The sequence below is a fragment of the Gossypium arboreum genome, chromosome 12 (assembly GCF_025698485.1).
Source record: "Gossypium arboreum isolate Shixiya-1 chromosome 12, ASM2569848v2, whole genome shotgun sequence".
Lineage (NCBI taxonomy): Eukaryota > Viridiplantae > Streptophyta > Magnoliopsida > Malvales > Malvaceae > Gossypium > Gossypium arboreum.
The window spans coordinates 4,739,289-4,752,797 of record NC_069081.1 but is presented as its reverse complement, the minus strand read 5'-3'; the positions used below and the strand labels follow the sequence as shown (position 1 = coordinate 4,752,797).

Sequence of the window (13,509 nt, the reverse complement as noted above, 5' to 3'; positions counted from 1 at the left end):
CATTTTTTCAAGTTAAAAATATTTTTTAACCATTATTAAAGAAACCCTAAAAAAAAGTGATTCTTGAATTATCCCTAAAAAATAATTTCTTTCACCAATTGATTGATTAACCATTGAAGCGTTGATTTACTCATTTGCACCGAATTCAGGCATGTTTAATTTGATTCAATTGATTTGACTTCAATTAATAAATATAATTATAATTAAAATTATGATAAAACAATCCCATTAACATACAGAGAAAAAACGGGCAACAGTAAAAAATTGTGAAGAGAGAGTTTATTCATTCAATTTCAGCTACTTTCTTTTATTTCCTTTAGTTTAGAGGAACTTTCCTAATGGCGGCCATTTAGATTCCTGAGGGCCTGAACCGTTTCTTCACGTCTCGTGTTCGATTCCCATAAGCCCCAGAAAATGTCGAAAACTTCCTTCTCATACTCGTTTCTCTCTCTCTCCCTTATATATAAAAAGGGGAAAAAATAAAAAAGGAAGAAAGGTTGGCTTTTATTTCACTCTTCGTTGCTTCTCTCTTCTGAATCTTTCTTCTTGCTTTCCCTCTGGCTTGACCCAAATGTCTTCTGAAGAACAATTATCCGCCATTAAGGTACGAAATTAATGTATTCCAAAAAAGAAAAGCAATATAAAGGCTTTTAGGTTAACTATAATTTAACTCTTATTTTTTCAAAAAAATAAATTATAGGGGGCGAAAGTACTTATGGTAGGGGCAGGAGGTATTGGTTGTGAGCTTCTCAAGACTCTTGCTCTTTCTGGGTTTCAAGATATTCATATAGTAAGTCAATTGACTTTTTCTTTAATTTCTTAATTTTTTTTTTAAAATTTCTCTGTTTTCACTTTCCGCATTGTTTAGTGACGCGTAGGGTTTTTCTTTTTCGGGTTATACATATTTTTTCTTCTTTTGGTTTTAAATCTTTGTATAACTGGAGCTTGCGCTCAGGTGTTAGCATTTGACCTTGTATTTTTATGGCTGTAAAACTATTTGTTTCATTTGTTATGATATTCACGAAGTGCTTTGAGGTCAAGTCAATGATGTGGGTTTGAACCAGTGTTTTCTTTTTCCTTTTCTGGTATTTTTTATTCATGCAATTAAATACATATGCTTGTAGATTGACATGGACACTATAGAAGTCAGCAACCTGAATAGACAATTTTTGTTTCGACAATCCCATGTTGGGCAGTCTAAGGCCAAGGCAAGCACATCCTCAAGCATTTTTCCTTGTTTTCTTGCATTGGTAGTTATAATTCGATGACTTGTATTTCATCAATGTTTTCTTATCAGGTTGCTCGAGATGCGGTCTTAAGATTCAGGCCCAACATAAGCATTACACCATACCATGCAAATGTTAAGGAGTCTCGCTTTAATGTTGATTTCTATAAAGAGTTTGATGTTGTTCTGAATGGACTTGATAACTTAGATGCAAGGCGCCATGTAAACCGTCTTTGCTTGGCAGTTGATGTCCCACTGGTTGAAAGTGGGACCACAGGGTTCTTGGGACAGGTAATTTAGGTTTTTTCATGTCTAGCATTTATATATGTTTCCATTCTTATCTTACCTAGGTTGCCTGTCGAGGTTGCTCATATTCATGCTTTCATCTAATTTTTCATTGTGCAACTACAAATTCACACAATTTGCTTTGGTTTACATGCTATATAACCTATAATCTAAAGTTCCGCTATTTTATGCAAATAGTTACTTATTGAAGGAACTCAATCCTAAAGCAGGTGATCTGTTTTATCCTATATACGAGCAGCATCATAGTTTCTATTTGCACAGAGTTTGTTTACCTTGGTACCTTCTATTGAAGGCTTCATAAAACATTATTGCAAATAGGTCCTATGCTAATGTCATCTATGCAGTGAGGTACGTCTAAAATATGGTTGAGAAGTTCTTTTTTTCTTCCATTGGCGGAAAAGCATTACTGTTTTTTTTCAATAGTGAAAGAAAGAGTATTAAGCAATTATATTTTATTTAATAAATATCAAAGTGCACCTTTACTTCTAGTTTAACAAGTGTGTGTATTATTTTGCTTTCTCTACTTGTTTAGTAACATAATCTTATGTTTGCTTTAGGTTCTGAACTCCTGCCTGTATTTGGCTACCAAATCTGTTGGTTATTTGACTGGAAAAACGAGTTTTGTATTTTCTTTCAGTTATCAACTTCTTTCTATCTATAAATGCTATATGTTGATACTCCTTTTTTTTCCCTTGGCTTCGGCATTACGTTTAATGCTTTTAATCTGTGTGTTTTTGATGTTTTAATGATGACAGTATTGTATAACAATAACTCTCCTTGGTGCAGGTTACTGTACATTTGAAGGGGAAAACAGAGTGCTATGAGTGTCAGCCAAAACCTGCCCCAAAGACTTATCCTGTATGTACAATTACGAGCACTCCCTCAAAGGTAATAATTGTTTGTTTTTCTTTGGGCTGGGTTTAGGGCGGGAGTTCATTTGGTTTTATCATAGTAGCCAGTAGTCACTAACTACTATTATGATGATTAAATCTAGTTGTTACCTGGAAAACTGTTAATGACAGGTTCTAATAAAAAAAATTTGAATTGTAGTTTGTTCATTGTATTGTGTGGGCAAAGGACCTGCTTTTTGCGAAGCTGTTTGGGGACGAGAATCTGGAAAATGATTTGAATGTGCGCTCTAGTGATGCTACAAACTTGTCTGAACATTCTGAGGATGTATTTGAATGTAGAAAGGGTGAAGATATAGAACAATATGGAAGAAGAATATATGATCATGTATTTGGTCATAACATAGAAGTGGCATTGTCTAATGAAGAAACTTGGAAAAACCGTAACAAACCGCGGCCTATATATAGTAAGGATGTCTTTCCTGACAAACTAACTAAAGAGAATGGAAAAACAGAAAAAGGTAGTGCAACAGATGATGTCTCTGCCATGGCATCTCTGGGCTTGAAGAATCCTCAAGATGTATGGAGCCTTGCCGAGAATTCAAGAGTTTTCTACGAGTCTTTGAGATTATTTTTCTTGAAGAGACAAAAGGTCAATGTTAATCTGTTGCTTTTGAAAACTTGATTGGTTGTTAGTTCTGACCAAGGTATACTGATTTTTTTTACCATTTGACAGGAAATCGGGAGCCTGACTTTTGATAAGGATGATCAGTTGGCTGTGGAATTTGTTACTGCTGCTGCAAATATTAGGGCTTCTTCTTTTGGGATTCCTTTACATAGTCTTTTTGAAGCTAAAGGAATAGCCGGTAATATTGTGCATGCTGTGGCAACGACAAATGCTATCATAGCTGGATTAATCGTGATTGAAGCAATTAAAGTTTTAAAAAAGGATAGCAACAGTTACAGGTTTAGTTCAGTTTCTTAATTCTTCATTGAATTTGTTTTCTTTTTGAGTTTTTTAGGCATTTAAATATGAAGTAGCTATCTAGTTCAGTTCATCTCAAGTATTGAGCACTGGTTTTCCTGTTCGTTTTAGTTTGATGTAATCTATAGCAGTCTTGTTATTGCCAGGAATTATAGTTCTTATCCCGTGCTTCCTAATGCAAATTTCTTTTTATGATAATTATGTGGTCTTAACCTGATTTGGATGCCAATGTAGGATGACATATTGTCTGGAACATCCTTCAAAAAAGTTGCTTCTAATGCCTGTAGAACCCTATGAACCTAACAAGTCTTGCTATGTTTGTTCAGAGGTATATCTAAAACACGTATCTGAATGATTTCATTTTTTATGTTTGAAATCTTACTTGCTCACGGTTAATATCTTATAAACAGACACCACTATCGCTTGAGGTTAACACTCATCATTCTAAGTTGAGGGATTTTGTTGAAAAGATTGTTAAAGCCAAACTTGGCATGAATTTTCCAGTAATTATGTCGGGAGCAAGTATTATTTATGAAATTGGTGAAGATCTTGAAGAGGATATGGTAGCAATTTATGCTGCGAACCTTGAGAGAGTAAAATTCTTCTTCCCTTGCTCCAAAAACATAACAACTATTAGTATGAATTTGTTTTCCTTTTTGCAAAACGTGGGTCTGGAAAGTACAGGAATTTTTCTTTTGCACTTTAGCTCTCTGAATTATTTCACTTAACAGGCCTTATCAGAGCTGCCTTCTCCAGTTATTAGTGGGACTGTACTTACCATAGAGGATCTACAACAGGAGTTCTCATGCAGGATCAATATCAAGCATAGGTTTGTCTTATTGTTGATAACCTTAACGTAAAAAATTAAAATCCTTTTTCTATTATTTTTGTGGAAGCCTTTTTAAGAATATGTGTTGAATGTTGGACTGGCTTCATTAAATTAATTTTTCATTTGTTGCCTGTGTTCTTCTTTGGTATTACTTGTGTGCATAATTGTTACATCTTCTCCTGGCATTTGTACCATACTCATGGCTAAAACATGAAAATTATTTGTCTAACTTATTTAGCTAAACCAAAATCCTTTTTAGTCTAATTACATGATTAGGCTGGGCATCTTATTATTATTATTCAATTATGAAGGGTAAGGGCTGATCCCAAAGTTGTGATTTGATATAGACTTCATTTCTGAATGCCTCTTCTAGTTTTCTTTTTGTGATTGCAATACGGTTGGCTTGGAAATGCCTAAATGATGCTTTTAATGTCTATTGAAGTTGCATCTATTGTTTTCCTGAGTTTGGGACATTTGTCCTCAAATCTGAAGACCAATTTTTCTTTAAAAAGATACTCTTCATGCTCACAGGGAAGAATTTGATGAGGAGAGGGAACCTGATGGAATGCTTCTCTCTGGATGGGTTGAAGCTCCTGTGGATAAGAACAATAATAAGTCTATTGGGAATGGTGAAAGTACATCCAGTGCTTTGTCAATGGAGGAGATTCAGGAGGGTGAGAAGGATGTTGAAATTCAGGGAACTTCTGAGTCGGCTGAAAATGTTACTGGGAAGAAAAGAAAACTGTCTGAGGTTTCCAAAGGCACTATTCCAGATCATTCAGGTCTTCCTGATGAAAGTAGTAGAAATCAAAACCAACTTGAAAAGCTTGATGTTGATGATGAGGATGATGAACTCATCATATCTAATGATTGGGAATCACTCACCAAAAAGAAAAGGTTGTAATAGGTTTTTACTTCATGTTGATTGTGGACAGCACATCTTACCTCTGATTTTGTATGGTTAGGTTAAATGGTAATTCTTTTGGAGGCCATAATTGTTACATTAGGACCAAATCGATAGTATTTTGCTTGGTTTGATGTTACGAATTGTTATGTCCATTCCCTTTTTGTTGGTTTACAAGCGTAGCAACAATATGTATTTGTCGTAGTTTTAGATTAACCAAGGGTTGTAACATTGGTATCCAGGTTTCTTTGAACATCAATGTGAAACTGCTTACTCTGATTATTAGAAACAATGCTCTCTGGACTATGAACTAACCTCTTTCACAGTTTTGCAATGCAAGCTCTTAGATGGATTCTTTGATAAACAGCAAAAAGCAATACCTATCATTAGTTGAATCATGCTTCAGGGATGACACCATTCAATTTTCGGCCTGAAGCAATGGATTTAGCAGGCAGGAAAGCATGCCCGATTGTGTCCTAGAAGAAAGGTACATCTTAATTCTTACCATCACAAAGTTTTCGTTATCAAATCTGCTAGTGCATATCCAACACTCTTGTATTGTATTAGTTAACTTTAACAACTGTACACAATCAGATAGCAGATGGTATCTCTGATTATATTGCCAGACCAATGCAAGGTGAAGGTGAAGCTCAGTTGCTGTACATAAAGCTCCATCTCTATATAGATAAGGTGTAAAAAGCTGCATCTCTTTGATCTTCAATTTTGAATATTTCATCCTTAGCATCGTGATGCTCTTGAGATCCTCAATGCCACTAACATCTGCAGTGCATGCAAATAGTCTAGCTTTGCCGAAGTAATACCTTGACAACCTTCTCCTGAAAAGAAAAAAATATTATCTAATGAGTGAACATTGAATCATCAGACATTTATCTGCATTTTTTTCCCTTCTAAATGATGAAATAACATGATTATCCAGAAACGCATCAACCCTCAAAGCTTCCATGTTAAAAGCTGTCATTTCAGTTTGATTCTCTGTTATCTGATGTGAAAAAAAAAAAAAAACAGTTATTGAGACGTAAGTTATAATGCTAACTGCTGGAATTTCTACAATTATGAGTTGTTTTGCATTTTTCTTTTTGGTTTAGGAAAAAGATGGATGCAAGTTGATGTCCACATCCTTACCTAAAATCCCTTCGTTCAAAAGGTTAAAGGCATCTCATACCTTTTCATTTATTTAATTTTTCTACTCCCTATTGCCCACTTGTTCTTTTATACTGCCTAATAACTTTGATTGTTTAGTGGTGGTGGAGAGTTCAGATTACCCATGCCATTGTTGTTTATAATAATGGTGTGCTGATGGCAAAGAATGAATACGTAATGCAATTTGTTTGTCTCAAATGCCTGGTGTTGGAACCTATTTGTGTGGCTCACAAGTCAAAACTGTTTTTTTTTTTTTAAATGAAGGATATAATTTTTGCAAAATGACTTGGATAAAGGTGAAGGTAGGAGATGAAATCTATGTTGGATTCCCGCACCCCCTTGCTTAATGAAGGGCTTTAGTGTGAGATACGTGAAGATGGGTTGCATATTTAAGTTTCAAATTGTAAATATATTGAATGGCGACTTAGTGGAATTCCTAGATTAAACTTTGGGTTCAATTTGGATCCCTAATCTATATCTAGATTCCTAATTCCGACTTTATATGCATTTGATGAGGAATTTATTCCCATGTTAAAGGTCTCATCAGATAAGGTTCCCATTACCTGAAATAGAACCCACAATTTTTTTAGCCATACTTTTAACCTTCCATATATCCTATTTTAATCACAAAGCTAGAACTTGAAACTGATTCCTGCATCATCATTATTATTATTAGCCAGTACTACTGATCACGCCGTAGGTATCTTCGAGTCTCGATTATGAAGGAAATAGAGGTGAGGTAGAGCGAGTCCACATTTTTATGAGAGAAATGCAATGGCTGCCATCCAATTAATCAACTGCTTTACCTACCATGAAATTGTTCAAACATTGTGGTTCTGGAGTGTTCATTAATGGCTTTAACTTCAGCTGAACCCTTAATAGCTTTTGGGTAAATTGCTGCCACAACGCAATGTAACGGTTGTGTCGTAATGAAAAATAACACTATCAAACTGCAATATCAGCACAATACTAGTGTGTAATTGCAACCCGTTACGTGTCGCCATAACACTTCATAAATTGTGGTGCAAAACCACAACAGCCCACAGCTGGAGCATTCCGACACATTCCAACATTGAGTATAACAAAACATACCAGGAAGGGCTGACAACTTGATCCAAATAACCATGAGTTACTTCATGGTGTTAGAAGGCAGCTTTGTGTTTTTGATATTTGTTTGTTTCGACTTTCAACAGCAGTGGCTTATATGAGTATTCGTTTGTCTCAATCTTATTCCAAAAATGTAGAACAAATGTCTGGAAATTTATTTTATGTTGGTTTTTAGATATTAATTTTCCATAGTGCAGTTGTTTCTTCCAATTTTTTCCTCAATGCATTTACAGTGTCAAGTGGCATAACTTTTTTCAATATCGATGCCTTTGTGAATCTAAACTTTTAACATCATTACTTGATAAATCTTTGTTGAAATAGCACAATTTCACGTCTAAAAAATATAAGATTGCGAAGGGAATGTACTATTATAAATAGGAGTTGTTTTTTCACCTTTGAATCGTTTACCTTTTTCTCCATAAGGTAATTTCTCTCTTATTTATAATTTTTCACTTCTATCTTTTGTAGTGAAATATATTTGTAATTTTTGGTGTTTTTATTTGTTTTATTTATCTTTCAATATTTTTTAGGGTATAGTTGTAGTTACATATTGTGCTATTAAATTATATTGTAATAAGATTCTATCTACGATGTTAGGTTTTAAGTTGGACCATTTGTGACTCTTCTAATCTTTTTCTAGAAATTAAATTTAATGTGATTTTCTAGTAAAGTAATTTACCCTCTTTATCTTAATCGCACAACAATCCCTTCTATATAATTTAGCGCTTTTAGATTGATTTGTATATTTTCATTTTGAAAAAAATAAAATGTTGTAAATCATAAAAGTATTCTATTTATATCCTTAAGGAAATTCCACAAATTATATGTTTAAGGAAACTAGAGAAGGCATTAGAAATGTTGTACTAAAGATAGTGCTTAACTTGAGTAATCAAATTTTAGCAATTAATCATGCATGAATTTATACACTCAACTTAAAGAAACTTAATATTTATAATTGTGTAGATGATGAAGATATGTTTATAGCTACTTTAAGAATCATATCTTATTATTTATTTTATATGTAGCTGAATGGCGAATTTATTATGGAAATTATGCACCTTAACTTCAGCATATTGCAATTAGTATTTTGAGTCAAACATTTTCACGTTGTGAGTATAGTTAAAGTACATTTAGTTTGATTCATACAAAGAAGAGACATAGGCTACAACACAAAAAGCTTCAAAAATTAATTTATGTTCATTATAATTCTTTATGTTTGTAAGAGTTACTCAATGAAATTGATAATAAAAATCTTGATGAAGAAACTTACGTAAAAATGGATGAAATAAACCATACTTCATCTAATGAAGAAAGTGATAAGTTGCTGATCTAGTGCTGCTTATCAACATAGCTATTCTATCCATTCTCATGGAAACTAAGGTATGAGTAGATGTCCTTATGATGTTAATCCAAATTTGTTTGAAATAAATATTTCTACTAGTTCACAAAATAGAAGAGGTAGGGATGATAGAACTCATGGCAAGATATGAGAACATTTACATGATTCATTTATAAGTTCCTCATCTCATAATTATAAATGAAAATAAATTTAATAAATTATTATCTCGAAGTTTTCATTTTTTCTCGCAAATACATTTTATCTACCTTACTTTGGATAAAATCCAAGTTATAAATTATTTACTTATCATTTATCACATTACATGCATCCTACCAAACACATCTTATAGTTCTATCCCTCCACATTTTGAATGTAATGTGACTCCTCCATCCCTTTTAAGAGATACAATAATAAATTTTACTTTTATTTTTTGCATGGAATGAAAAGTAATTAAAATCAAGAGAGTGGTAAAACTAAAAATAGAGCTGCTTTAAATTTATTACGCCATTCATTTTATAGTAATTTATAAGAAATAGAGTTTTTATATTTGTATGTGTATATGTTTTTATTATTATTTAAATTGATGTAAAATTAATTTTTCATCTATATCACTATTTCAATTCCATCTATTAAAATTGTGATTGTTATTGTTTATGATTTAGTATGATAACGTTTGTATGTTATTATCTTTATATCTGAATTCAATGAATTTTATTTATAAAATTAGTTTTTTAAAATAAAAAACTTAATATTAAAATAATAAAATATAATTGCAAATGTGTAATATAATGTTTTAAAAATAGAGATTTTCGAAAACAAGATCATGTCCACAACAACTGCTATGTATTACATAATGTCCGTAATATTTACAATTGCGTTCGCGACGAAATCCGCAACCGATAATATGGTATTATCAAATGATTCTTGCAATTGCAAAACATGCTCCATGTCCTACAAAACATCTCCCATAGCTAATCTATGGCTATCACAACCATATGTTGCAAACACTTCTAAGCAACCTTTTCTAACTTGGTCAATTGACTCGGGACAAATAGTGTTTGTACAAATCTCCAGTGAGAAAAATCTCAAACACACAAATGAAACTCAAACAGAAAATGAAGAAATAGGACAAGACTCCAAGATGTGTATCAAGCCACTATCTTTAAGGTTATATTTTCCCCCACTTATATTTGGTGTGCAAAAGAGTTTCAAGCAAATTAACCTTGAGTATACAATGAAGCTAATGACTATTTGTATTTTGCACTAAAGAGAATGGCCCACTAAGCACTGAGCAATCTATAACAAGAAACTCAATTTCTACAGTAATACTTTATAGAACAATTTAATAATATTAGAAAATGGAGGAAGGATAGAAAGAATTTTAGAATTTCTTGGTGTAATTTCTAAATGAAATATCATTCCTATTTATAGAAGTTTTCATATCTCTTCATAGAGACATCTTTCAATAAGTGTCTTTTTTGAATAATAACATCTTTAAAAAGAGATATGATTGTTCTTCTAATATTATAATTATTCAAGTAATATTGTTTGAGTGATATAACTCTTGACCAATGACCAAAAGATTTATCTTTTGATTAATTACACCCATTCATTTATAGTTATTGAAATATTATAAATATTTGAAAATGTTCCAACAAATAGTACCCAAGGTCGATAATCTTTTGAAGAAAACCCTTCTTCTTCTTCTTCTTCCATCGCAAGGCGCATTCAATCTAGTTAACATTTTCTTTTGGCAGCTGTGGTTTGATAGTAGCATTTGCACATAAGGTCTCAAGATGAACCAAACCAAATGAGTGAACATTTGATTTTTTTTCAGTCAACTGTTGCCCCCTGAAAGTACACAAAATTGTGTTCAACTACAGTGCTAACATGGATTTGCCCCAGAAGAGGTGTGCTTTTGATAACCCAAAATTAGTAATTATGTCGACTAAGGGCATCATCGAGCAATATATCGACGGACTTAACATCACGGTGAATAATTGCTTGTGCTTTACTAGTGTGAAGGTGATGGAGAATCTATGAACAATTCCAAATTCTAATACCCATACCAAGCCTCTACTACCATGATAATGATGGTAAGTCTTTTTTGTACAAGTGATCTCTGAAATAAGTACTTATAAACGAGTATAATTTCTTTGTTTCATCACATTAAGGTGTTGATGGCCTAGGTAATTAAAAAAATTAAGAATATTAATAACAATTTGAATATAGCACTTGATATAATTATGTACTAAATATATAAATATTTTAGGGAATTATTAGTACCCTAAGTTGATATCCACTACAATACTACAATACCCAAGAAGTAAAAACTTAATCACTTGGACCCATGTACTGCCCAACCATCACATTTCTATAAATACCTCTTAGCATCGGGGTTAAAAAAAAGCCTTACATATAATTTATACTTCGCCTAAAATTAATCCCAAAACTCTCTCAAACCACTAATCTAGCAGCTCCCTGCATCTTATATTATGTGAATTGCCCTGGTCATACTCGTTATGCAATTCAACATTAATGTTAAGACAATTGAAGTCCCTATAAGAAACCAACAATAAGCTGTCTCTACTCTTTGAAGGCTATAGTCACCACCCATGACAGAATTGAAGGCTGGGAACGAATGATGTAGTAGAGGCTTACCCCATCTTACCTGTTATTTCAACAATGGAGTAGTGAACACACTTATTCTCTTCCTTCAAAACTCTGACAAACAACCAGGAGAAGGAATATTGTCATGGTGCTTGGAGGAAAGGGATTCTCAACCTACTGTCCAATAATATCGAAAATTACAAGCTCGTAACAAATTTTTTTAGGCTTCCAAGAGAACGTCCAAAAAGAAGCCTGAGGAAGTGAGGAACAGTAAAAAAAGAAGAAAAAGATTCATCTTGGGACCAGAGACAATATTTAAGAACAAGATATAGCCTCGGCCTAGGGCTACCCAAACCATCACTTCACTCAGTATAAACTTCTTTCCAAGCTTTATAACCTAACGCTTCCTGAATCGTGGGAGTAGGGGAGGGAGTATTAGTTGTAGGGGGCGAGGTAACTGACATATCAACAATAGGACTATGACCTGGAGATACTTCAAAAGGTAGGAATGTCGATAAAAATATCTAGCTATTTGCTGTGGTGGCCTGGTGGGTGACAAACAGAGGGCTAAGAAGAATCAGGATTCACTAACACTAAAAGAGAGGATGACTAAAACTCTTCAACCGCCACACTGTTAGGGACTGAAATTGTATGAATTACATCATATGGAAACTCATTCTTCTTAAAAACATACCGAGATAAGTAAACATATTTTCCATTGACATTTATACCCACGATGCATAGGACTATAATATCTTACAAAAATACATGGCTTCAACAAAAATTCTAGTTTATAAGGATTAAATGGCCTTAGATAAGGATAGCAACTACTTTCGAAGACCTTAAGAAGGCATGATCTGGTTTGCAACCATACAACTTCTTATGAGGCGAGAGACCATGCACCACTCCAAAAGATAACTGATTTATAAGGTGTGCAGGAGTGAGAAATGCGTAAGACCAGAATTTCATAGGCAACGCTGCTTGCGCTAGAAGAGTTGGTCCCAATTCAACAACATGCTTGTGTTTGCATTCCACCATACCATTTTGTCAGAGGCATGTGGCTAAGACATGCGATGATGGATACCACATGAAATCAACATATGGAGGAGAAATTGCAAAACTCTCCTCCCCAATCAGTCTGCACTTCCCAAGTAGTACTTTTAAACTGAATCTTAACCATTTTTTTTAAAATAGCTTAAAAGCAACAAGAGCATCGGACATATGTTTGAGCCAATAAAGCCAACAATTTCTCATATAAGCATTCACAAAAAAGACATACAATATTGGAATCCTCTAAAGTCACCGAAGTTGAACCCCAAATATCCAACTCAACTAATTCAAAGGGTTTAGTATATTTAGTATAAGAGGCTGCAAACAGTAAGCATTGACTTTTACGAACACAACAGGCTAAACACAAGGTAGAGACTTTATTAACATTCACTAAATTTTTAAAAAACTTGAGCACAAACAGTAAAGCATCGGCTAAAGGATGCCTCAACTGTTGAAATCAAACCGACTTTCAAAGTCGGCATAAAATTGAAGCCAATAGTTTCTATTCAAATTGGCCTGCAACTTTACAAAACATGGCTTTGAAATTGATTACAAATTGGCCTGCAACTCACAAACGATAAGCATTATCAATACATACTTGCCAAAAGTTTCATGATATGCTTAAAAGGATAAGTAATCATTAAGGCGGTAAACTGTGTTTATATATATATATATTTCGTATATTAATGTGTGTTGAAAGTGAGAAAAAAAAGTGTGAGAGATAGAAATTTAACAGCAGCCAGTGACAAATTTATATATTTGTAAGTTTTCTCTTTTATATATTTGTGAGTAATAAATTAGTTTGATTTTGATTGTTCATTGCGCTTCTAACAAGTGGTATCTGAGCTAGGTTCGTGTCGACGTCACAATGACAAACATGATTCAGCTGTAGATCCCAAAATTAACAAAAATAAATTATGGCAATTAGAGCATCCAAATGGAAGCTTTGCTTGCTTCTCAAGATTGTTGGGATGTTGTCGAAGAAAGATATGTCGAGCTCGAAAATGTAGTTGTCGAAGCGGCTTTGACAAATGAAGAAAAAAGAGTATTGAAAGAAGCTCGTAAAAAGGATAAGAGGGCGTTGTTCTTTATTTTCCAAGGGGTTGATGAATCAACCTTTAAAAAATTTTTAGTTGCAAAGACAT

At 33.4% G+C, this 13,509-nt stretch overlaps 1 protein-coding gene across 1 annotated transcript; it reads left to right on the top strand.

The window, feature by feature from the left end:
- Positions 1-243: 243 nt before the first annotated feature.
- LOC108479684 (SUMO-activating enzyme subunit 2) lies at positions 244-5,389 on the top strand. Its single transcript, XM_017782417.2, has 11 exons — positions 244-604; positions 701-790; positions 1,125-1,208; positions 1,298-1,516; positions 2,318-2,419; positions 2,582-3,031; positions 3,116-3,345; positions 3,599-3,692; positions 3,775-3,957; positions 4,096-4,193; positions 4,725-5,389. Exons 1-11 carry the CDS (start codon positions 572-574, stop codon positions 5,095-5,097), a joined length of 1,956 nt encoding a protein of 651 aa, XP_017637906.1. The 5' UTR covers positions 244-571; the 3' UTR covers positions 5,098-5,389.
- The last annotated feature ends 8,120 nt before the right edge of the window (positions 5,390-13,509 follow it).

What these genes read in the sequence shown, in the direction of transcription:
- LOC108479684 (XM_017782417.2), top strand. Translation starts at nt 572, where the DNA reads ATGTCTTCTGAAGAACAATTATCCGCCATTAAG. An exon ending in GGTTTCAAGATATTCATATA is followed by an intron (nt 791 to 1,124) that starts GTAAGTCAATTG and finishes ATATGCTTGTAG; the next exon opens with ATTGACATGGACACTATAGA. An exon ending in TTACGAGCACTCCCTCAAAG is followed by an intron (nt 2,420 to 2,581) that starts GTAATAATTGTT and finishes TTTGAATTGTAG; the next exon opens with TTTGTTCATTGTATTGTGTG.